Genomic DNA, 25,499 nt, shown 5'->3' with positions numbered 1-25,499 from the left:
GCTCTGGCTACGGGTCACAACCAGGGCGGCCTGGGGCTTGCTTGGCCAGTCCTCTAGGTCCCCCCCATCAAAACCTCAGTGGGCAAATGGTGGTGTACCCCCACATCCTTGGGGCCCTCCTTGGCCCCCCATTTCAGGTGTACCCTTGCCACGGGCACCTTAAATGGGGTCCCGCCCACCCCCATCAGGGTCAGGTAGGTGTTGGGCACCACCCGATCTGGGGCCACCACCTCAGGCTGGGCCAGCGTCACCTCCGTGCCCGTATCCCAGTATCCATTGACCTTCCTCCCATCCACCTCCAGGGGAACAAGGCACTCTCTCCGGAGGGACAGCCCCGCGCCCACCCTGTAAACCAAGGACCCTGAGTCCAGAGCCTCCAGCCCTCTGGCGGAGCTGGCCTGGGGTACTCTTCCCTCCTGAGCAGGTGATAAACTGGCAGCCCCCCTTGTCTGGGTCGTCTGCCCCTCGTCCAGCTGAGTCCTTACCCAGTTAACCCTGGGTAGGTTGGGTCTGCTCAGTTTGTCCCTGAACCCCGGGGCACTGGGTCCGTACGTGGCCTCTCTGGCCACAGTGATAGCAGCTCAGGTCACGTTGGTCCCCTCGAGCGGGTCGGAGGGGCCCGACGCCAGGGGTTCCCCTTTGGAGGGGGTTCTCCCTAGTTCCCTGCTGGGAGGCCCCATGGTGACTCTCTCTCTGCATCGGGGGGGGCCTGTTCTTTTGGGACTCCTCCCGGCTACCCCCTGACCGACTGTTCACAAACTCGTCGGCCAGCTGCCCTGCGTGCTGGGGGTTCTCGAGCTTTTTGTCCACCAACCACAGCCTCAGGTCGGAAGGGCACTGATCATACAGCTGCTCCGGTACGATTAGGTCAAGCAGGTCCTCTTTAGCTCGGGCCCCAGCTGTCCACTTGCGGGCATACCCCTGCATCCGGTTGGCCAGTTGTAGGTAGGTGACCTCAGGCGTTTTACGCTGACTCCGGAACCTTCTCCGGTACATCTCGGGGGTCAGCCCAAACTCACGGAGCAGGGCCTGTTTGAACAGTTCATAGTCCCCTGCCTCCGGCCCTGTCATCCGGCTGTACACCTCCACGGCTTTGGGGTCCAGTAAGGGGGTGAGGAACTGGAGCCTGTCTGCAGGGTCAACCCTGTGCAGCTCGCAGGCATTCTCAAAGGCCGTCAGGAAGCTATCTATGTCCTCCCCCTCCTTCCGCTGGGCCAGGAAGCACTTATCAAAGCTCCTTGCAGTCTTGGGTCCCCCCTCACTCACCGCAGCCGGCGCCCCACTGCTCCTCAGCCTGGCCAGCTCCAGATCATGCTGTCTTTGTTTCTCCTTTTCCTGACGTTCCCTCTCCTTCTCCTCCTGCTCATGTTGACGTTGTTTTTCATGATCCTCCAGCTCCCTCATTTTCATCTCCCCCTCCCATTCCAGCCGCCTCCGCTCCAGGGATGGGGAGCTCCGCCGGGAGGATCCCCTGCTGGGTGCCGGGGTCAGGGTGCCCTCGGTATTCGCCGGGCTTCCCCCAACCCCTCCCCCAGGCCTAGGTAGGAAGGGTCTCGGGATGTCCTCGGCAGCAGTCTGACCCCTCCCAGCCCGGTCAGGCCCCAGGGCCCACGCTGCGTCTGCCGGGCAGCTTCCCTCCGGGACAGGGATCGGGTCATCCAAGCGATCCCTCTCCTCCAGCTGGGCAATCAGCTGTTCCTTGGTGGACCTCCCGATGCGCAGCCCCCTCTGCCTGCACAGCTCCACCAGGTCGCTCTTCAGGCGTTTAGCGTACATCTCCCTGCTGGCCACTCGCAGGCCGGGCAGCTTCCCACGGTTTCCAGGAAAAGCCCCTCGTGTGCCAGTCCTTCTTGAGGTCACCGACTCTTTGCCAGGGTCGAGCTGCAGACTCCTCCGCCCCTGGGACCGCTCGCTGCGATCCCCCGGGGGACCCTGTTACTGCAAAAGTCCTTCTGTCTGGTCACACACTCCCAGGGGTTAACCGCCCCCCGAAACCGTCTCTCTCTGAATCTTCAGTACGCCTGGTCCCCATCAATCCCCCTTCATTTTACTGCTCCCCAGTCACTTACTGCAGGAAGCACCGTTCACGGGGTGCAGTACATCCCACCGCTGCCACCAGTTGTCACGGAGTGTGGGGGAGTCCGGGGCCTGCACCCCTCTTCCTGGGATCCACTGAGACTCTCAGCCAGCCAGTAAAACAGAAGGTTTATTGGACAACAGGAACACAGTCTAAAACAGAGCTTGTGGGTACAACCAGGACCCCTCAATCACGTCCTTCTGGGGGAGCAGGGAGCTTAGACCCCAGCCCTGGGGTTCCCTGTGTTCCTCCCCCCAGCCCCAAACTGAAACTAAACCCCCCCAGCAGGCCCCCTCCTGCAGCCTCCGTCCACATTCCCGGGCAGAGGTGTCACCTCCCCCTCCCCCTCCTGGCTCAGGTGACAGGCTCTCAGGTCTCCCCTCCCCAGGTCAACACTCCCCCCTCCCTGCTGAGTCACATCCTCACACACTCTCACTAGCCCACCCCCACGACTCCCCCTCCTCCCCCCACTGCTCCCCAACATCCTCCCGCTGCCCCCTCCTCCTGCCTCCTCCCACTCTCACTAGCCCCCCCACAGCTCCCCCTCCTCCCCCCACTGCTCCCCAACACCCTCCCACTGCCCCCTCCTCCTGCCTCCTCCCACTCTCAGTAGCCCCCCCACAGCTCCCCCTCCTCCCTCCACTGCTCCCCAACACCCTCCCGCTGCCCCCTCCTCCTGCCTCCTCCCACTCTCACTAGCCCCCCCACGGCTCCTCCCTCCTCCCCCCACTGCTCCCCAACACCCTCCCACTGCCCCCCCGCCCCCTCCCACTCTCACTAGCCCCCCCACAGCTCCCCCTCCTCCCTCCACTGCTCCCCAACACCCTCCCGCTGCCCCCTCCTCCTGCCCCCTCCCACTCTCACTAGCCCCCCCCCACGCCTCCCCCCGGCACCAGTGGCTCTGGGGAGTCAGTCAGGTGCCCGCCCTGGCAATGCCCGTCCCCCCGGGTCCTGTCCCGGCCGCAGGGCTGAGCCGGGCTGGCTCTGGCAGCCCCTTCCCCCCGTGCCCCCTAATCCCCCGTGACCAGCTCCCTCTCTGCTGCCAGGGGACATCGGGGGGCAGATGGGGCTGTTCATCGGCGCCAGCGTCCTGACCATCCTGGAGATCCTGGACTACGTCTATGAGGTGAGCACCAGCGTGGGCCTGGGTGCGGGCGCTGCGGGAGGCACAGCAGAGCACCCATCTCTCGCCCCCCATTGCGGCTCGGGGCTGAGTGCCCGCCCTGGGCACCGGTGGGGCCGGACGGCTCCGCCCGGGGTGTTGGCTCCACACCGCCCCGTCATGGCATCCCCGGGCCATGCTCTGGGACTGCTCCCCACAAAGCCAGGCAGGACTCTGGGGGAGTCTCCTCTCGGGGAGCAGCCTGTCTGCAGGACACACAGCTCCCCCGGCTCCACCTTCCTGGGTCTGACCTCGGAGCATTCAGCCTCCTCTGCCCCTCCCTGTGCTTCCCACAGCCAGTCCGCCCAGGCGGGGTCCTGGGGGGGCCAGAGGGTCCTGCCCCCCAACTCCGCAGTCAGACGGGACTCTCAGCCAGCCAGTAAAACAGAAGGTTTATTAGCCGACAGGAACATGGTCTAACACAGAGCTTGTAGGTGCAGAGAACAGGACCCCTCAGCCGGGTCCATTTTGGGGGGCAGTGGGCCAGACAACCATGTCTGCCCTTCACTCCTCATCCCTAGCCAGCCCCCAGCTGACTCCCCCTCTCTCCACTCCCTCCTCCTCTGGGCTTTGTCCCTTTCCCGGGCCAGGAGGTCACCAGATTCCTTTGTTCTCCAACCCTTTAGCTCTCACCTTGCAGGGGGAAGGGCCCAGGCCATCAGTGGCCAGGAAACAGGGTGTCGGCCATTCTCTGTGTCCAGACCCCTGCACTCACCTGCCCTCTAGGGCTCTGCAATGATCATACACCCTTACCCTGTTGTACCAATAAAATAAAAACCAGCAGGATCTTATTAAAGGGAAAAAGGCAAAATACCACATTTATTGTGAATACAGAAAGAATCATAGTAAGCAGTTAGTTATAGCTATAACATTCCATTCAATCTCGTATTTATTCTCACATTCATTCATACAAACACACACACACACACACACAGGTTCTGCAAGGTTGTTATCATAGTTACCAGCCTTAGAGTTGCTCATGCCAAGTCACTGGCCAGGCGGCCTGGACATGAGGAGGGAGCAGGGCCTTGTCAGATGCTCATCTGATGCTCCTGGAAGTTGGTTTGCAGAATCAGACCCCCCAAAGTTCTCACTTTTTAGAGTCTATTTTTATAGAATTTCTTCCTATGCCAGTCTATGGGAATTGCTTCATCATGCTGTTGCTGAATCAATCAGCAGATAACACATTCCTGACGGCTCCAAGATGTTATCTTGTTCTTTGGTTCTCCCATCCTTGAGGCTGTTGGGTGGATTCCAGTCTGCCCTCCGGGGGGGGTGGGGGGTCCTCTGGTTATTTCCACTTGACGCCTTCTTCAGCCGATGGACACTGGATTCTTAGGCTGGCACCTCCCTGATCATTCAGTTATTATCCACACCAAGCATCCATCCACATCCATCCTCTATCTCTATTTTAATCACAATTGTTAATACAACAAAAGGGTGGGGAGTCTCTGGGTGCTGTTTCTGTTGTTAGAGTATTGCTTTGAGTCTCTCTCTCTCTCTGTGAATTGCTTTGAGACCAGACTCTGTCTTAGGATGTACTAACACAATTAGCAGCTTGCAAGTTTCACACATAGAGGGAGAGAAACAGTACCAAAAACCAAGAGAGCTCTTAATTAGTAATACCCTGGAATTGAAACTCTGGGGAATCAAACTCATTTGTGATTTTAATACAGAACTTCTTTAATATGATCCAACAACCCCACCCCCTAGATACTTAAGAACTGCATAGGGGAAACTGAGGCACCCCCCACACTATTCAGAGGAAACATTAAGAACAGTCCCGCTTCGTCACAGCCCCCTGCAAGCCCCTAGTGTTCTTTGAGCTGGGGTGGGGGGACTGATCTCCCCATGGCTCATATCCCCCCTGCCCCATGACGCCCGGCGAAGGAGCAGGCGGCCGGAGGGGGGGGAGCTCCGAGATGGACAAAGGAGGGGCTAACCCACCACCCTGATTGAGTATGTGTGAATGTGCGTGTCTGGTCTTGTGTACACATGTGTCTGGGCGTGTCTGTACACGTGTCTGGATGTGTGTACATGTGTGTCTGGGCATGTCTGTACACGTGTGTCTGGGCTGTACACGTGTCTGGGCATGTGTACGGGTGGTCTGTACATGTGTGTCTGGGCTGTACTCGTGTGTCTGGGCATGTCTGTACACGTGTCTGGATGTGTGTATATGTGTGTCTGGGCGTGTCTGTACACGTGTGTCTGGGCTGTACACGTGTCTGGGCATGTGTACGGGTGGTCTGTACATGTGTGTCTGGGCTGTACTCGTGTGTCTGGGCGTGTCTGTACACGTGTCTGGGTGTGTGTATGGGTGGTCTGTACACGTGTGTCTGGGCGGTCTGTACACGTGTGTCTGGGCTGTACACGTGTCTGGGCATGTCTGTACACGTGTGTCTGGGCTGTACACGTGTCTGGACATGTGTACGGGTGGTCTGTACATGTGTGTCTGGGCTGTACTCATGTGTCTAGGCGTGTCTGTACACGTGTCTGGATGTGTGTACATGTGTGTCTGGGCGTGTCTGTACACGTGTCTGGATGTGTGTACATGTGTGTCTGGGCATGTCTGTACACGTGTGTCTGGGCTGTACTCGTGTGTCTGGGCATGTCTGTACACGTGTGTCTGGGCGGTCTGTACACATGTGCGCTGAGCAGCCCCCCCCCACGCTCTCGCCCGCCCAGGTGATCCGGGACAAGGTGAGCCGGGCTCTGGGCCGCTCCAAGCCGCCCCTGAGGAAGCCAGCGGGCAGCATCGCCACGCTGGGGCTGGAGGAGCACAACGATCAGGTACGCGGCCCCCGGGCGTGGTGAACGGGCCCAGCCAGCGACACCGGGCGGGAGGACGGTGGGTGAGGCGGGGGGGGCTTTTTGGGTGGGGGGAAAGGGGCCTGGACAGTGAGACGCCCGGGGCAGGGTGGGGGGAGTCTAAGCACAAAGAGGGGGATTTTGTAAGTGCGGCGCTGACGGTTCTCACCCCTTGTCCCCGCGCCGCGGGGCTGAGATCAATGCTGCTGGGTCCCTGCACGGAGGCGGCTCCCTGCCAGGCTGGGCACGGCCCCAGACCCACCATCAGGCTGGGCACCCCCCGCTCCCCAGCCCCCCGGGGCCCCGTGGGGCTGGGCATGGCAGGTCGTTCAGCACGTCCCGCTCCCCAGACACGCTGGGTTTTACGCCGTCTCAGACCATGGGGATTTCAGGCTGGAAAGGCCCAGCTAGTCCTGCCCCCGCGCTGGGCCGAGACCAAGTAACCCCAGTCTGTCCCCGCCAGGGCCTTGGCCCCTCCCGGGTCGGGGGCTCCACCGGCTGCCCTTTGCCACGGCCCGTCGCCCCGGCTGCCTGGGCAGGTGCCCGCTAGTGCTGGCCGAGGTCTCTGCTTGTTACAAGAGGGCCCTGCGGCCCTGAGACTGGCCCACGGCGTCAGCCCCCGCCTCTGTATTTGGGGTGCATTAGCGGAGCTAGGCTGGAGCCCAGGCCCCAGGGCTGTGTCATGGGCGCGGAGTGACCCACTGTGCAATGATGCTGGTAATCGCTCGCCCAGTGTCGCGAACTCGGCCGCTGTGGCCGTCAGCACCGGCTGGATTTAGTTTAATTTCCTCCTAGTGCAAAAATCAAAGTCATTAAAACTCCTTGGAAAGGCTCATTGCTCGCGTCTGTGCGACCAGCAGCAGGGACCAGGGACCCCTCCCAGGCCCCAGGGAAATCAGCCCAGGGGCCGGCTGCCTGCCCCGGGGGGCCTGGGGCTCTGCTGGCTGCAGGGGCTGGTGGCCGTAGCTGGCGATCGACTCGTCCGGCGCCCCCCAGCCCGAGCGACAGGCGGGTCTGGGGCTGACGGTGCTCTCGCTCTGGGGTCAGTCAGGGGTAGCTCTGTGCGCGGCCGCGGTGTGACGCCAGGTCCCAGAGAGTGGGGGAGACCAGAACCCGGCCCCTAGTGAGCGGCACGTGCCAGGCCCGGTGCTGACTGTCCCTGGGGGATGCCCGTGGCTGCCCCGTCACCGCAGGAGCACGGTGGCCAGGCCGCGCTGCCCCCTGCTGGGCAGGTAGGGCCGGTGTCCGGCAGGTGCCCTTGTCATGCCCGCATCGTGATCACGCTGCAATTGCTCTGGGACAGGCGTTACAGCGTCACTGGTTCCTCCGAGCGAGGGGAGATGGAGGGGGCTGGGGGGAGGGCTCCCGGCCCTGGGGGCTGGGGGCTGGGGGCTGGGGGGAGGGCTCCCGGCCCTGGGTGCAAATGGCTGATACAAACAACCCAGCGGAGTCGCTCTGTATGGGGCTGGTGTGTCCAGTGCCCCAGTGCCCGGCTGCAGCCAGGGACCCTGGGGGGTCGTTTAATCTCCAGCTGGTGGAGTGAGGGGGGAGCCAGGCCCAGGCTAACGGCGAGGGGTGTTTGTCCCCTGCATGGATGGGGCCTGGTCGGACCCTGCCCTGGCTGTAACCACGTCCCCACACACACGTGGCCGGTGTGGCGAAGGCAGGGCCGGAGACAGCCCCCTGGGGCCTGTACCGCGGCTGGATGGCACCGGGCTCCTCGCCCTGCCCTGGGCTCTCAGGGACGGGCAGGGCCTCGCCAGCAGGAGGTGCAGAAACACCTGGGGGAGGGGGAACGTACGGCCCAGCAGAGCCGGCCCACGGGCCTCGTAGGCCGGGAGGGGTCTCGCGGGGGGGGGGGGGCACCAGGCCTAGCTCCCTGTGGGGCAGGGGGACCCCGGCTGCGGTGCTGACAGTGCCTTCCCCTGCAGAGCCCCTGCGGGACGCTGGGCCGACACGCCGAGGGCACGTACAGCACCAGCATCCTGCCCAACCACCGCCACCGCGACGCCCACCAGGGCGTCTTCGAGGACTTCGCCTGCTAGGCCGGGCTCAGCACTGCGGGCGCAAAGGGCCCCCCAGCCCCACGGGCTGCACGGAGAACGGCACCAGCGCCTGGCACGGTGGGCACCGGGCCCATCCCCTCCCCAGCCGGCCCCCCGCCCCAGCCCGTCAGCCACACCTGGCGCCTCCCGGAGAGGCCGTAGATGCTTTGGACCCTCACCCCTGCCCGCTCCCCTCCCGCCCGGCCCCAGGACCGGCCCAGCACGGCAGCCCCACGCCCAGCCAGCGCCGGGGTTGGCCCAGCACGAAGCACCCAGCGCAGAACAGAGCCGCGCAGCCCTGCCCCAGGGAGCAGCCGGCCTGGACAGACGTGGCACTGGCCGGAAAACAGCCCGGCCCGAGGATCGGGCCCAGCACGGGGACCGGGGGACGTGCCGGGGGGGGCAGGGACCATGTGTAAATGCTGCATTTGGCTGTGGAGGTGAAACCCCGCCCCCAGTGTGGATGAACACCTCCCCCACACACACCCCGGGGTGGGGGGCTGCAGCCCACTAGCTCCCACCCCACGGGGAAGGGGCCTCGCTCAGAACAGCCTTGGGCCGCCCTAGTGCCTCCCGCCCAGCAAGCGCCCCCTGTGGCTGCACCAGCTGGCTGCATGACCCCCCCCCGTGCCAACTACCCCCACGCATGCCCCGTCCTGCACCCCCATCCCAGTGCACCCCCCCCGAGCTCCCCACACCCCCACCCCAATGCAGCCCAGTCCACGCACAGACCCACTTCTGTCCCCCCCCCCCCGGCATTGCTGCCCCCCCATCTCTATTCCTTCCTGTGCCCCACGTAGCCCTCCCCCACCCCGGGGATCGGTGCGTCCCGCCGAGCCCCTCTACACCTGCCCCCTACCACTGCTGCCCGTAACACACGTCTCCTGGGCCTGTGGCCACCACGGGCCGCCTGGCTCCTGCCGTGCCCACCGGGGTGCGGGGGAGTCACGGGCCGGTCCCCGTCAGAGGCTCTGACGCTGTCTGGGAAGGGGGCCCAAAACACCTTGAGCCCTGGGAGGGGGCAAGCTGGGTCTCGGGCCCTGGTCCAGTGCCCATAGTGGAGGGGTGGGCAGGGCACAGCCTGACCTACTTCCCCTTTTCCCTTCGCTGGGCACTGCCACCGATTGTGGGTACAGCCCCCCCAGAGCTCCCCACAGCCCCTCCCGGCCCATCTCCCCCCCATCCCTGGGTGCTGAGCACCCGCTGTCCCCCCCCAGACTGTGTGTTTGTGCCCCGAGCCCTGCGCCCCTCGCAGCCCATCCCCCCGCACCCCATCCCTGGGTGTTTGTGCCCCGAGCCCTGCACCCCTCACAGCCCATCTCCCCACACCCCATCCCTGGGTGTTTGTGCCCCAAGACCTGGGCCCTGCCCCGAGCCCTGCACCCCTTCCAGCCCATCCCCCCACCCCATCCCTGGGTGTTTGTGCCCCGAGCCCTGCGCCCTGCCCCGCTCGCCCCTCCCAGTGCTCAGGTCTCCGCACTGCCTGTGTCATCCGACAAACCCCCCACCCCAGAGCTCCCACTGCCCTGCGCCAGCTGGGCCCTGGGGTGCTGCTGGGTGGGTGGGGTGAGGCAGGGCACAGCCCCTCGGGGGCACCAGGTGTGTGTGAGGGGCAGAGCCCAGCCCCGAGGGGTCACCGCGGCAGCAGGGTCCTGGCCGGGAGGGCAGCACCTTGCACTGTAGTTACAGACTCTGCTCCCGGGGTAACAGGCCAGCACCAGGACGTGGCTGCAGGGGAGGGGGGCGGGGGTGTCACTGTGTGAGCATTGGGCAAGGGAGGGACACCCCCTTCCTACCCCTGCAGGGGCTCTTAGCCCTCCAGCCCCTTCGCTTTCAGCCCCAGGCCCAGCCGTTGGGCTTGGTGCCCTGTGCTCCCTTCCCCACCCCCAGCTGCAGGGAGTGGGGAGGGGAGGGGTGTGATGGGGGAAGGGTCCCCCCTTGAGTAGACACCTCCCCCCCGCGCCCCCCGTGGCTCAGAGCAGCCCCCAGGCTGGGCACAGACTGAGCTCCTGGGAGCATCCCGACAACCTCAGGCCGCCGTCCCGGCATATCCACGGCCACGCGCTCCCTGCGGGGCTGGACAGACAGACACACACGGCCACGCGCTCCCTGAGGGGCTGGACAGACAGACACACAGGGCCAGGCACTCCCTGGGGGGCTCACAGACAGACAAGGGGCCATGTGGTCCCGGGGGCCTGGACAGACAGACACACATGGCCACATGCTCCCTGGGGGGCTGGATAGACAGACACACACGGCCACGCGCTCCCTGAGGGGCTGGACAGACAGACACACAGGGCCAGGCACTCTCTGGGGGGCTCACAGACAGACAAGGGGCCATGTGGTCCCGGGGGCCTGGACAGACAGACACACATGGCCACGTGCTCCCTGGGGGGCTGGATAGACAGACACACACGGCCACGCACTCCCTGGGGGGCTGGACAGACAGACACACAGGGCCAGGCACTCCCTGGGGGGCTCACAGACAGACAAGGGGCCATGTGGTCCCGGGGGCCTGGACAGACAGACACACATGGCCACGTGCTCCCTGGGGGGCTGGATAGACAGACACACACGGCCACGCGCTCCCTGGGGGGCTGGACAGATGGACAAGGAGCCACATGCTCCCTGGAGGGCTGGATAGACAGACACATGGCCATGTGCTCCCTGGAGGGCTGGACAGACGGACAAGGAGCCACATGCTCCCTGGAGGGCTGGATAGACAGACACATGGCCATGTGCTCCCTGGAGGGCTGGACAGACAGACACAGGGCGACAGGCGCCCCGGGACGCACACACAGAGCGCTGTGTGCAGGGCCATGCTGACAGACCTGCATGAAGCCTGGATTCGTGGGCCCACGGTGCCATGAACCCGCGCATGGCGCAGTCCCGGGGCTCAGGGAATGTGCCCCGGGGCACCCCTGGGAACAGCCTCACAGGAGCACCCACAAAGGGGTGCGCACTCAGACACAGCCATGCGCCCACGTGGGCACCTGGCCGGCCCACGCCCCAGGGCCCTGCAGCCACAGGCTGCCCGTGCTGTGCGCCTGGCTGCCCCCAGGGCTCACACATTTGGCTGTGTCGGAGCTGAGCTGCCAGCACAGGCCTGGCAAGGGGGTGTCTGGATACAGGGGGAAAGACCCCCCGTGTGGGAACAACAGGCCTGCAAGCGGGGCAGGAGGCTGAGCACCTGGGAGCATCCCAACGCCCCCATGCCACAGCCCCGGTCTGTGCACAACCACATGTCCCCCACCACACACACAACCACGCGGTCCCTGGGGATGGACAGACAGATGCACACGGCCGCTGTTGAATCAACCAGGCAAGGTACTAACAAGCTTCAACAGCACTTTGTTTTCAAAGTGGAAACCCCTTTCCCAAGCTGCTGCTGCACCCTCTGTAGCTCTCTCCCAGCCTCTCAACTCCTCCCCACTCCTTCCTGTTTCCTGTCCTTTCACACTCCCAACGGCCAGTGCGCCCAATTCTAATCATTACAAGCAGCATCTAAACACCACATTCCCTCCTCTCTTAAGAAACTCTCCCAATTACAATAAACATTATTGTTCTAACCACAGGAACAAATATGATGCAAGACACTATACTGTTGGCAGAAATATTACACTGAAAACACTGTAGATACCACATAGTCCAGACAGGTGGTCGTCTGGGTCTGACAGGCCGTCTCTCAAGCCCCGGTTCCAGGGCAATGTCTTGTTCTGTGGATACGACGGTGAAGTCATCCAATGCAGACTGGGTGTTGGCATAAGCTCCTCTTAGTGCAAAGGCAGATGCAAGATAAGAAGCATTCCATACCCCCCCATCAGAAAGTCGATAGGTGTAAGGTCCCTTCTTCTCTATGATTTTAAGAGGAGCTGTGAATTTATAGTCCCCTTTATGTAAAATTCCGGGTTTTCGTATTCTAACAAAGGAACCACACTCAACCTTTGGTTCCTTAGCACCCCCTGCTTGTCTGTGAAAGCCTTAGACTTTGCTTGGTTCTGTTCAACTGTTTTTCTCACATCATCCTCGGTTGGGACATCAGGTCGTGCCTTTAACAATCCAGCAATGTTTGGTTTAGTATTCATCTGTTTCCCACGCAGTAACTCTGCGGGTGATCTTTGCGTTGTGGCATGTTGTGTAGCCCGGTATGCTTGCAAAAAATCAGTAGTGAAGGGTATCCACAATTGCCCTTCCAGTTTAGCCGTTTGCAAACTCTCTTTCAAACTTCTGTTAAACCGTTCGATTTCCCCATTGGCTTGCGGGTAGTATAGGGATGATCTTCTGTGTAAAATGTTCCTCTCTGCTAGAAAAGTTTCAAGCTCCAGGGAAATAAATTGACTACCATTATCTGAAACCAGTTTTTGGGGTTACCTTCCCTGCCAAAAACTGAAGAGAGGAACTTAATTACTGTAGCAGAAGAGATTTGCGATGTAAACACTACCTCCGGCCATTTACTGAAACAGTCTATTAAAGTGATGGCATAATAACAGTCACTTGGAGCAGTATCAAAGGGTCCTACAATGTCAATCACCACTTTTTCCCATGCAGCTTCAGGAAGAGGAACAGGCTGTAATGGAGGGGTACATGTCACTGCTGTCTTATCATGCATTTGGCAAGTGACACAGGATTTTATGAGTGCTTCAGTTTGATAGTCCATCCCTGGCCACCAATACAGATCCCATAGTCAGTGTTTGGTTCGGACAATTCCTTGATGAGTATCGTGTGCCAGGTGTATGAGTTTTGACTGTAATTCTTCTGGCCCAAGGAGCCGGTGTGTACCTCGTCGCACACAGCCATCAAAGAAAGTTTATCTGGAACTCTAAAATAAGGCAGCAAAACTGGGTCAAGGTTTTTAGGGTGACCGGGCCATCTCTTTGTCAGAAATTCCCCATAGTTTTTGTTGAATTGGACAAGCTGAACAAGCAGCTTGAAATTGTTCTCTTGTAACTGCAGTGAGAGTGCTTGTAATAAGTGCAACCACAACATCCTCATCCTCTGGTGGACCCTCTGGTGAAGGCAAAGGCAGGCGAGAAAGGCAATCAGTGACCACGTTTTGGTTCCAGGCTCATATTCCCATTCATAATTAAAAGAGAGTAGTCTTGCAGACCGTTGAGCAATACGGTATCCTGCTCTTCCCAGTCCTTTCGTGGTGGGCAACGTCGTCCAAGGGCTGCGGTCTGTGCGCAACTTGAACATGCGGCCCCACGGGTAAGTTCTCCATTTTTCAGTAGCCCAGACACAAGCAAGTGCTTCTTTTTCAACTGTAGAATATTTCCTCCCAGCATTACTTAGTGTCCTTGAAGCAAACGCAACCGTCCTTTCTGTGTTGTCCTCACGCAGTTGTGTGAGAACAGCCCCAAGTCTATAATCAGAAGCATCAGACAATTGTGGGCAATGCAGGATGGACTATGTACAATCAAGTCTTTCACCATTTCGAAACTAGCTTGTGCCTCCATTGTCCACGCTAAGGTTGAACTTCTCCTTAGTAATTCCCGTAATGGTTCAATGACAGAAGCATAACTGGGAATTAATTTTGCACACCAGGAGGTAAAACCCAAGAGGGAAAGTAAGGTTTACAAATCTCTTGGAGGAGGAGCATTTGAAATTGTCAGGATATGATCTGGATCAGGTTTTCGTCCAGTCTGTGAAATTGTATGCCCCAGAAAGGAGAGTTCAGTTTGTCTAAATTTGCATTTGGACCGACTGAGCTGGAGGCCTGCTGTGCTGATGCAGTTTAGTACAAACGGCAGGTTATTGTCATGCTCCTCAGAAGTATTTCCAAACACGATAACATCATCCAGATATCACTGAACTCCATGTTGATTCTTCAGAATCAATGACATCATTTTTTGGAAGGCACTTGAACGAGACCGTATGGAACACGTTTAAAATGAAATAGTCCCTCGTGTAATAAATGCTGTGAGGTCTCTGCTATCTTCATGCAACATAACCTGGTAGTATGCGCTCTGCAAATCAAGAGTAGAAAACATCTTTGCTCCACGGAGTTCTGCAAATACTTCTTCCAGGTGAGGAAGAGGATGGCTGTCAATCACAATAGCTTTATTTGATTCCCTTAAATCCACACAAAGGCAAATGCCTCCACCCTTCTTCTGTGTCACTACTATAGGTGAAACTCATTCCGAGGAGTCAATCTCCTCAATAATCTCCTTTTGAACAAGTTTTCTCAGTTCCTCTGAAACAGCTTCCCTGACTGAAAATGGTAAGCGCCACAACTTCTGTCGTACAGGCATCACATTACTCCGCATTTTAACTTTTTGCAGAAACCCATAAGCACAGCCGAGTTTCTCCTCAACCTGGTGTTGGGTCCCAGCTGAAACTGGTGTGTGTTCAGCAAGAGTGCTTTGCTGAGGAAGATCAATTCATCTATTAACTACCCTGAGATTTAAAGCAGCCAATAAATCTCTGCCAAGGACAGCAGTGCCTTTGTGGACAATGTAGAACTCTGCAGTTACACAGCAATCACCAAAAGTAACTATTACTGGCAGGCAGCCATGTACTGGAATATGGTTTTTCAAATAGCACACCAAGTGAAGTTTGGGTTCAGTAAGAGGCACATCTTTAAAGTAATGCAGATAGCGGGAATCAGGTAGTATATAGATACTGCTGAGCTAGTGTCCAACATTAGCTGAATAGAGTGTGATTTGCCTGAGGGTATGGCGGAAACATTTACCGTGCACTTTATTTGTTCTGGAACGTGCAGTAGTGATTCTGTCCACGCTCAGCACAGTAACATCTGGTATTGTAACTGCATGCACCTGTTGATTGAACTGGCTGTTGTGACATACTTTAGCAAAATGTCTAATCTTTTTGCAATGATTACACTGAGCGACTTTTGCCGGACATCCTGTGTAACTTGCAAGGTGTTGTGGGGATCCACAGCGAAAACATGCTTTTAGTGTATTTTGAATTTGCTGATTCGGTGGTTTTTCATTAGTTTTCCTCTTGCAATTGTGCGTCTGCAGTGGTAGTGAACTTTTCTGCAAAGGAGTCACTGCCTGGACTGTGCCTCCTGTATCCATGCTCATTATTTTGGCTTCAGCTGTAGCTGACTCAATCTGAGGAGCAGTGGTTATTGCTTTTTCTAGTGTAAGTTGTGGTTCTAGAAGTAAGCGTTCTCTTACATGAAACATGGTTGTTTTCTCAATGAGCTCGTCTCCAATCATCTCATCTGCCATGTTCCCAAAGTCACAAGTTACAATCAGACTCCTCAGGGAAGCAATATACTACATTATGGTTTCCCTTGGTTGCTGCTTACGCTGGGGAAATCTGTAGCGATTAGCTACTACATTCACTTTTGGCACCAAAAAATTCTTTGATGCAGTGAGTGCAGTCTCATATTTATCATCTGCAAGGGGAAAAGTGTAAAATATACGCTGCCCTTCTGCTCCAAGGCAGTGGATTAGGAGAGCAGGCTTTCTTACTTCAGAAATCTCTGTAGCACTGATTGCAAGCAGATAATTCTCAGACAGATGGATCCAGGTAGTCAAAACAATTGGAGGCTCACCTGAGCTTTGCAGAAAGGGTGCAGGTGGGTTCAGAGGCAGAAGATCCATCCTCATTGCCAAAATGTTGTATCAACCAGGCAAGGTACGAACAAGCTTCAACAGGACTTTATTTTAAAAAGTGGAAACCTCTTTACCAAACTGCTGCTGCACCCTCTGTAGCTCTCTCCCAGCCTCTCAACTCCTCTCCCCTCCTTCCTGTTTCCTGTCCTTTCACACTCCCAATGGCCAGTGCTCCCAATTCTAATAATTACAAGCAGCATCTAAACACCACAGCCACGCGGTCCCTGGGGATGGACAGACAGATGCCAACAAGCATGCACCCCCTGGGGGACAAACAGACAGAAAGATGCATGCAATCCCTGGGGGGGCGGGTGGACAGACAGAAGCACACAGCCATGCGGTCCCTGGGGATGGACAGACAGAAGTATGCGGCCTTGTGGACCGTGGGGGATGGACAGACAGACATACACAGCCATGCAGTCCCTGGGGCAGATGGACAGACAGACACACACATAGAGTCACGCAGTCCGTGGGGATGGACAGACAGATGCACACGGCCATGCTGTCACTGGGGGAGATGGACAGACAGACAGACGCACACAACCCTGGAGCCTGTGAAGGGCGATGTCCTGGGGGAGGGGTGCAGTCACCCCATTGTTCTGCTGAATGTGAGAGACGTGAGTCCCCGTTTTATAAATGTACAAATGGCTCCGTAATAAAGAGGCACAAATAGACCCCGAGCCAGGCGTGCTGCGTGGTGTCCTGCCGTGGAGCTGGGCCGGCCGCGAGGGCCGCGCCCTGATGGCACCGGGGTGTGATCCAGGTGCCCACAGAGCATGGGGCGAGGGGGAGACCGATGCCCCAGCGCCCATCAGCGCCTTAGCCCATGTGCCAGCCACCTGCTGCTGCAGCCGCTCCCACCCAGAGCCAGCAGCTCCCTGCCTGTTCCCCGTCCCACGCTCCACCCCTGGGCAGCCGGCTCCAGCTGTGTGGGAGAGAGAACCCCCCCGCACCGGGAGAGCAACCCTTGCCCAGCCTGGGGCGTGTGGGTGGGTGCCAGGCTCCTGGGTGGTGCCCCAGTGGACCCCAGGCTGCCAGGCCAGGTTTGCCTGGACAAAGGGATGTGGGGGGGGGAAGCTGCCAGGGCCCCTTCTTGTGCTGAGCTCAGTGTGGGCCCCGAGTGCGTGCAGGGAGGAGCGCGCCCCATTGCCCTCCCGCCACGTGAACACGCTGCCGTCATACACACACACACACCCCACGCACCCGGCCCTGATGAGGGGCAGCCCCGACACCCCTGATCACAATTCTGCCCCACCCCACCCCACCCCCACACACACCCAGGAGGCACTGGACGGGCGGCGGGGGGAGCCCACTGTCACCTGTCTGGAGTGGCGCCGGACCGTGAGTGGCAGCCGCAGAGCAGAGCGTCAAGAAGCAGGGCAGACGCCCCAAACTGGGTGTGCCATCACAGATTTCACCTGCCCAGTAACAGGTGTGAACACCCGAAGCCCTGCAACAGTCTGACCAGCGTCACAGACAGTCCCCGTGGGCTCTCCGTCCAGCCGGCCACCAGCAAGCTGACTTCGGGATCGCCGGGTGCCATGCACCAAAGATCACAAAAGATTCAGGTTACTCCGTTGTCACGGCGTCCCCGGACGACGCTCTGGATCTGCTCCCCATGAAGCCAGGCAGGACTCTGGGGAAGTCTCCTCTCTGGGAGCAGCCTGTCTGCAGGACACACAGCTCACCCGGCTCCACCTTCCTGGGTCTGACCTCGGAGCATGCAGCATCCTCTGCCCCTCCCTGCGCTTTCCACAGTGAGTCCGCTCAGGCGGGCTCCTGGGGAAGCTAGAGGGTCCTGCCCCCCAACTCCGCAGTCAGACAGGACTCTCAGCCAGCCAGTAAAACAGAAGGTTTATTAGCCGACAGGAACATGGTCTAACACGGAGCTTGTAGGTGCAGAGAACGGGACCCCTCAGCTGGGTCCATTTGGGGGGCAGTGAGCCAGACAACCCCGTCTGCCCTTCACTCCATGTCCCAGCCAGCCCCAAACTGAAACTCCCTCCAGCCCCTCCTCCTCTGGGCTTTGTTCCTTTCCCGGGCCAGGTGGTCACCTGATTCCTTTGTTCTCCAACCCTTTAGCTCTCACCTTGCAGGGCAGAAGGGCCCAGGCCATCAGTGGCCAGGAAACAGGGTGTCGGCCATTCTCTGTGTCCAGACCCCTGCACACACCTGCCCTCTAGGGCTCTGCAATGATCATACACCCTTATCCCACCACCTAGAGATTTAAGAACTGCCTAAGGGACTGATGCAGAGTTTGGATCCAGGCATCAGAGCACTGACTGGAGCATAGGTAGGGATTTTTGTAGAGAAACAACAATGGTTTGAGGGAGAGCACTACATTTGTTGATGTGTAAACAAGGGAGGATACCAGGGTTGGTTTGTTCAGGCTAGACATGGGAGCTGATCATCCCTGGCTTTGGGCGGTGTTCCTTGGAGGGAGCTCACAATGCAATTAGGGAACTTCACTATTTTGGATCTGTGATGCAGCAGGGAGGGGGCAGTGTTGACCTGGGAATGCGGCAGGGGAGTTTCACTGGGGATGGGAGACCTGAGAGCCTGTCACCTGAGCCAGTAGGGGGTTGGGGCCAGGTGACACCTCTGCCCGGGAAACTGGACAAAGGCTGCAGGAGGGGGCCTGCTGGGGGGGTTAGTTTCAGTTTGGGGCTGGGTGGTGGAACGCAGGGAACCCCAGGGCTGGGGTCTAAGCTCCCTGCTCCCCCAGAAGGACTTGACGGAGGGGTCCTGGGGGTACCCACAAGCTCTGTTTTGGACTGTGTTCCTGTTGTCCAATAAACCGTCTGTTTTACTGGCTGGCTGAGAGTCTCAGTGAATCCCAGGAAGAGGGGTGCAGACCCCGGACTCCCCCACACTCCGCGACAACTGGTGGCAGCGGTGGGATGTACTGCTCCCCGTGGATGGTGCTTCCTGAAGTAAGTGACTGGGGAGCAGTAAAACAAAGGGGGATTGACGGGGACCAGGCGTGCTGAAGATTCAGAGAGAGACGGTTTCGGGGGGCGGTTAACCCCTGGGAATGTGTGACCAGAGAGAAGGACTTTTGCAGTAACAGGGTCCCCCGGGGGATCGCAGCGAGCGGTCCCAGGGGCAGAGGAGTCTGCAGCTCGACCCTGGCAAAAAGGTGGTGACCTCAAGAAGGACTGGCACACTAAGGGCTTTTCCTGGAAACCGTAGAAAGCTGCCCGGCCTGCGAGTGGCCAGCAGGGAGATGTACGCTAAACGCCTTAAGAGCGACCTGGTGGAGCTGTGCAGGCAGAGGGGGCTGCGCATTGGGAGGTCCACCAAGGAAAAGCTGATTGTCCATCTATCCAGGTCATCCAAGTGATCCCTCTCCCTGAGGGAAGCCGCCCGGTGGACACAGTGTGGGCCAGGGGCCTGACCGGGCTGGGAGAGGTCAGACTGCTGCCGAGGACATCCCGAGACCCTTCCTACCTAGGCCTGGGGGAGGGGTTGGGGAAGCCCAGTGAATACCGAGGGCACCCTGACCCCGGCAGCCAGCAAGGGATCCTCCCGGCGGAGCTCCCCATCCTGGAGCGGAGGCGGCTGGAATGGGAGGGGGAGATGAAAATGATGGAGCTGGAGGATCATGAAAAGCAATGTCAGCATGAGCAGGAAGAGAAGGAGAAACAAAGGCAGCATGATCTGGAGCTGGCCAGGCTGAGGAGCAGTGGGGCCCCGGCTGCGGTGAGTGAGGGGGGACCCAAGACCACAAGGAACTTTGATAAGTGCTTCCTGGCCCAGCGGAAGGAGGGGGAGGACATGGATAGCTTCCTGACGGCCTTTGAGAATGCCTGTGAGCTGCACAGGGTTGACCCTGCGGACAGGCTCCAGTTCCTCACCCCCTTACTGGACCCCAAAGCCGTGGAGGTGTACAGCCGGATGACAGGGGCGGAGGCAGGGGACTACGAACTGTTCAAACAGGCCCTGCTCCGTGAGTTTGGGCTGACCCCCGAGATGTACCGGAGAAGGTTCCGGAGTCAGCGTAAAACGCCTGAGGTCACCTACCTACAACTGGCCAACTGGATGCAGGGGTATGCCCGCAAGTGGACAGCTGGGGCCCGAGCTAAAGAGGACCTGCTTGACCTAATCGTACTGGAGCAGCTGTATGATCAGTGCCCTTCCGACCTGAGGCTGTGGCTGGTGGACAAAAAGCTCGAGAACCCCCAGCATGCAGGGCAGCTGGCCGACGAGTTTGTGAACAGTCGGTCAGGGGGTAGCCGGGAGGAGTCCCAAAAGAACAGGCCCCCCCTGATGCAGAGAGAGAGTCACCATGGGGCCTCCCAGCGGGGAAATAGGGAGAACCCCCTTCCAAGGGGAACGCCTGGCGTTGGGCCCCTCCGACCCGCTCGAGGGGACCAACGTGACCTGAGCTGCTATCACTGTGGCCAGAGAGGCCACGTACGGTCCCAGTGCCCCGGGCTCAGGGACAGACTGAGCAGACCCAACCTACCCAGGGTTAACTGGGTAGGGACCCAGCTGGACGAGGGGCAGACGGCCCAGGCAAGGGGGGCTGCCAGTTTATCACCTGCTCAGGAGGGAAGAGGACCCCAGGCCAGCTCCGCCAGAGGGCTGGAGGCTCTGGACTCAGGGTCCTTGGTTTACAGGGTGGGCGCGGGGCTGTCCCTCCGGAGAGAGTGCCTTGTTCCCCTGGAGGTGGATGGGAGGAAGGTCAATGGATACTGGGATATGGGCGCGGAGGTGACACTGGCCCGGCCCGAGGTGGTGGCCCCAGATCGGGTGGTGCCCAACACCTACCTGACCCTGACGGGGGCGGGCGAGACCCCATTTAAGGTGCCCGTGGCAAGGGTACACCTGAAATGGGGGGCCAAGGAGGGCCCCAAGGATGTGGGGGTACACCACCATTTGCCCACTGATGGGGGGGGGAGACCTAGATGGGGGGAGACCTAGAGGACTGGCCAAGCAAGCCCCAGACCGCCCTGGTTGTGACGTGTAGCCAGAGCCGGCGAGGGGCACTGCGCCCTGACCTCGGGGAGGGTATCACACCGGAGGCGCAGGACCCTACCCTGGTGGGGAGGGAGGGCCGAGGGGCACGGCTCAGAGAGGCGGAGGCCTCAGACCTGGCCAGCGAGAGGGAACCGGGCCCCGTCCCTGCCCCAGCCGCTGAGTTCCAGGCCGAGTTGAGGAAAGATCCCTCCTTGCGGAAGCTCAGGGACCTGGCCGACCTCGGTGTGGGACAGACCATGAGGAGAGGCTGCCAGGAGAGGTTCCTGTGGGAGAAGGGGTTCCTGTACCGAGAATGGGCTCCCACAAGGGAAGTGGAGTCCTGTGGGATCAGGAGGCAGCTGGTGGTCCCCCAGAAGTATCGCCGCAGGCTCCTGTCCCTGGCCCATGACATCCCCCTCGCAGGGCACCAGGGAATCCGGCGCACCCGGCAGAGGTTGCTACAGAACTTTTACTGGCCCGGGGTCTTTACCACGGTCCGGCAGTATTGCCGATCCTGTGACCCCTGTCAGAGCGTGGGGAAGGCCCGGGACAAGGGGGAAGCGGCTTTGAGACCTTTGCCCATCATAGAGGAGCCTTTCCAGAAGGTGGCCATGGACATCGTGGGGCCTCTCAGCAGGACGACCCGGTTGGGGAAGAAATACATTCTGGGGGTGGTAGATTTAGCCACCCGCTACCCCGAGGCAGTGCCCTTAGCTTCCATTGAAGCAGACACCGTGGCCGATGCGCTCCTGACCATTTTCAGCCGAGTGGGGTTCCCCAAGGAAGTCTTGACAGACCAAGGCTCCAACTTCATGTCGGCCCTGCTCCGGTGCTTGTGGGAGAAATGTGTGGTCCGGCACGACTGGGCCTCAGCTTATCACTCCCAGTCCAATGGGCTGGTGGAGAGGTTTAACGGGACGCTAAAGATGATGCTGAAAACCTTTATGAACCAGCACCCGCAGGACTGGGACAAGTACTTACCTCACCTGCTGTTCGCGTACAGGGAGGTGCCCCAGGAGTCTACCGGATTTTCGCCTTTCGAACTGTTATATGGCAGGAGGGTGAGGGGCCCCCTGGACCTGATGAGAGACGAATGGGAGGGGAAGGCCACTCCCGATGGAGAGTCAGTGGTGGAGAATGTCCTGATCTTCCGAGAGAGACTGGCTGAACTCATGGGCCTGGCCAGGGAGAATCTGGCCAGAGCCCAGAGGAAGGAGAAGGTCTCGTATGACCGCACGGCGCGGGCCCGAGCCTACACCACCGGAGATCAGGTGATGGTTCTCATCCCCGTGAGAAAGAACAAACTACAGGCCGCCTGGGAGGGCCCTTTCAAGGTCGTCAAGCAGCTCAATGAGGTAAAGTATGTGGTGGAGCTGTCGAACCGGGCTCACCACCGCCGGGTGTACCATGTGAATATGATGAAGCCATATTATGCCAGGGGGAATGTGGTGTTGGCCGTGTGTGGACAGTGGGAAGAGCAGGGAGATGACCCTTTAGTAGATCTATTCCCTGGGACCAGAGCTGGTTCCCCCCTGGAAACAATTCCCCTCTCGGATCAGCTAACCCCTGCCCAGCAAGCTGAGGTCAGGGGGGTGCTGCATCCGTCCCGACAGCTGTTTTCCAACCAGCCTGGACGCACTAATCTGACTGTCCACTGGATGCAGACAGGGTCGCACCCGCCGATAAGATGCTCCCCCTTCCGAGTCCCAGGGAAAACTGCTCAGGACCTGGAGAGAGAGGTCCGGGACATGCTGGATTTGGGGGTGATCCAGCCATCTGCCAGCCCTTGGGCCTCGCCGGTGGTGCTGGTCCCCAAAAAGGACGGGTCGGTCCGGTTCTGTGTGGACTATCGGAAGCTCAGTGCCATCACTGTATCCGATGCCTACCCCATGCCCAGGCCGGACGAGCTCCTAGACAAGCTGGGAGGAGCTCGGTACCTTACCACCATGGACCTTACAAAGGACTACTGGCAAGTGCCGCTGGATGCAGATGCCCGACTGAAATCCGCCTTTATCACCCCTCTGGGGCTCTATGAGTTCCTGACCCTGCCTTTCGGCCTCAAGGGAGCGCCGGCCACCTTCCAGCGCCTGGTGGACCAGCTCCTGAGGGGGATGGAGAGTTTTGCCGTGGCGTATATTGATGACATCTGTGTCTTTAGCCAGACCTGGGAGGACCACGTGTCCCAGGTTAGACAAGTGCTGGACCGACTCCAGGGGGCTGAGCTGACTGTAAAAGCGGAGAAGGGCAAGGTGGGGATGGCTGAAGTATCTTACCTGGGCCATCGGGTGGGGAGCGGCCGCCTAAAGCCGGAACCAGCCAAGGTGGAGGTGATCAGAGACTGGCCTGCTCCCCACATCAAAAAGCAGGTCCAAGCCTTTATTGGGTTGGCAGGATACTCCCGAAGGTTTGTGCCCCGCTTTAGTGCCATAGCCACCCCCATCACTGAGCTATGCAAGAAGGGGAAGCCAGACAAGGTGGTCTGGACCGAGCAGTGCCAGGAGGCTTTCCGGGCGCTGAAGGAGGCTCTGGTCAGTGGCCCAGTTCTGGCAAACCCAGACTTTGACAAGCCCTTTGTGGTGTTCACCGATGCCTCCGACACGGGACTGGGGGCGGTGTTAATGCAGGAGGATGAAAAGGGGGAGAGACACCCCATCGTGTACCTGAGCAAGAAGTTGCTACCCCGGGAGCAACACTACGCGGCCATCGAGAAGGAGTGCCTGGCCATGGTGAGGGCCCTCAAGAAACTTGAGCCCTATCTCTTCGGGCGACACTTCACCGTCTACACTGACCACGCTCCCCTGACCTGGCTGCACCAGATGAAAGGAGCCAACGCCAAGCTCCTGAGATGGAGCCTGCTCCTGCAGGATTATGACATGGACATGGTCCCCGTGAAGGGAATAATAGAATCATAGAATATCAGGGTTGGAAGGGACCCCAGAAGGTCATCTAGTCCAACCCCCTGCTCGAAGCAGGACCAATTCCCAGTTAAATCATCCCAGCCAGGGCTTTGTCAAGCCTGACCTTAAAAACCTCTAAGGAAGGAGATTCTACCACCTCCCTAGGTAACGCATTCCAGTGTTTCACCACCCTCTTAGTGAAAAAGTTTTTCCTAATATCCAATCTAAACCTCCCCCACTGCAACTTGAGACCATTACTCCTCGTTCTGTCATCTGCTACCACTGAGAACAGTCTAGATCCCTTCTCTTTGGAGCCCCCTTTCAGGTAGTTGAAAGCAGCTATCAAATCCCCCCTCATTCTTCTCTTCTGCAGGCTAAACAATCCCAGCTCCCTCAGCCTCTCCTCATAAGTCATGTGTTCCAGACCCCTAATCATTTTTGTTGCCCTTCGCTGGACTCTCTCCAATTTATCCACATCCTTCTTGAAGTGTGGGGCCCAAAACTGGACACAGATGCTCTGCTGACCCCTCTGCCATGGACGAACCAACACTCACGGTGCCCGCTGTTTGCGAGGGGAAGAGGGACCCTATAAAGGGATGGGCAGGTGGGTTTGCAATGGGCCCATCAGTAACACCACACAACCCCACTTACCACAACACCGGGGGGACTGCCCTGGATCCCATGTCCGGGCTACTCCCCGCAGCTCCGGGAGGTGGAGGAACCACGTACCTGGAGGAGGTCTCTCAGGCTTGAGATCGGTGAGGGGCGACTCACCCGGGACACCCCTGTGCGGCAGCAACAGGCCTCACTCCTGGACATGCCCCTCAGCGCCTGGGGTCCCCGCGCCCAGCTGTGCCCTGCCAGAAAAACCCCTCAGGGCAAACGGGGGGCACCCCAGCCAGGAGGGGAGATGGGAGGGTGGCCCATCACACCTGTCATAAATATAAAGGGAAGGGTAAACCCCTTTGAAATCCCTCCTGGTCAGGGGAAAGCTCCTCTCACCTGTAAAGGGTTAAGAAGCTAAAGGTAACCTCGCTGGCACCTGACCAAAATGACCAATGAGGAGACAAGATACTTTCAAAAGCTGGGAGGAGGGAGAGAAACAAAGGGTCTGTGTGTCTGTCTATACTCTGTCTTTGCCGGGGATAGACCAGGAATGGAGTCTTAGAACTTTTAGTAAGTAATCTAGCTAGGTATGTGTTAGGTTATGATTTCTTTAAATGGCTGAGAAAAGAATTGTGCTGAATAGAATAACTATTTCTGTCTGTGTATCTTTTTTGTAACTTAAGGTTTTGCCTAGAGGGGTTCTCTATGTTTTGAATCTAATTACCCTGTAAGGTATCTACCATCCTGATTTTACAGGGGGGATTTCTTTATTTCTATTTACTTCTATTTTTATTAAAAAAGTCTTCTTGTAAGAAAACTGAATGCCTTTTCATTGTTCTCAGATCCAAGGGTTTGGGTCTGTGGTCACCTATGCAAATTGGTGAGGCTTTTTATCCAACATTTCCCAGGAAAGGGGGGGTGCAAGTGTTGGGAGGATTGTTCATTGTTCTTAAGATCCAAGGGTCTGGGTCTGTAGTCACCTAGGCAAATTGGTGAGGCTTTTTACCAAACCTTGTCCAGGAAGTGGGGTGCAAGGTTTTGGGAAGTATTTTGGGGGGAAAGACACGTCCAAACAGCTCTTCCCCAGTAACCAGTATTAGTTTGGTGGTGGTAGCGGCCAATCCAAGGACAACGGGTGGAATATTTTGTACCTTGGGGAAGTTTTGACCTAAGCTGGTAAAGATAAGCTTAGGAGGTTTTTCATGCAGGTCCCCACATCTGTACCCTAGAGTTCAGAGTGGTGGAGGAACCTTGACAACACCCCTCAGGGGAGGGGGGAGATGGTCGGTTTGGGGGGGAATTTGCCCACACTTCCCTCAGGCAGGGGAGAGCCCGCTGGGGGGGTGGGAGGGTGGC

The 25,499-nt window shown here is 58.8% G+C and overlaps 1 protein-coding gene across 1 annotated transcript in view; it reads left to right on the top strand.

Annotated features, from left to right (window-relative positions):
* The window catches only part of ASIC4 (acid sensing ion channel subunit family member 4), a 75,431-nt gene extending 67,241 nt beyond the window's left edge, over positions 1 to 8,190 (top strand). The window contains exons 8-10 of the mRNA XM_084643501.1: positions 3,124 to 3,203; positions 5,925 to 6,029; positions 7,979 to 8,190. Of these exons, the coding sequence (XP_084499627.1) occupies positions 3,124 to 3,203; positions 5,925 to 6,029; positions 7,979 to 8,092 (299 nt within the window). The 3' untranslated portion in view covers positions 8,093 to 8,190. The remainder of the gene's footprint in view (positions 1 to 3,123; positions 3,204 to 5,924; positions 6,030 to 7,978) is intronic.
* The last annotated feature ends 17,309 nt before the right edge of the window (positions 8,191 to 25,499 follow it).

This window comes from Lepidochelys olivacea, assembly GCF_965140295.1.
Source record: "Lepidochelys olivacea isolate rLepOli2 genome assembly, chromosome: 11".
NCBI lineage: Eukaryota > Metazoa > Chordata > Testudines > Cheloniidae > Lepidochelys > Lepidochelys olivacea.
Note: the sequence above shows the minus strand (reverse complement) of the source record. Positions and strands in the feature narration are given on the sequence as shown.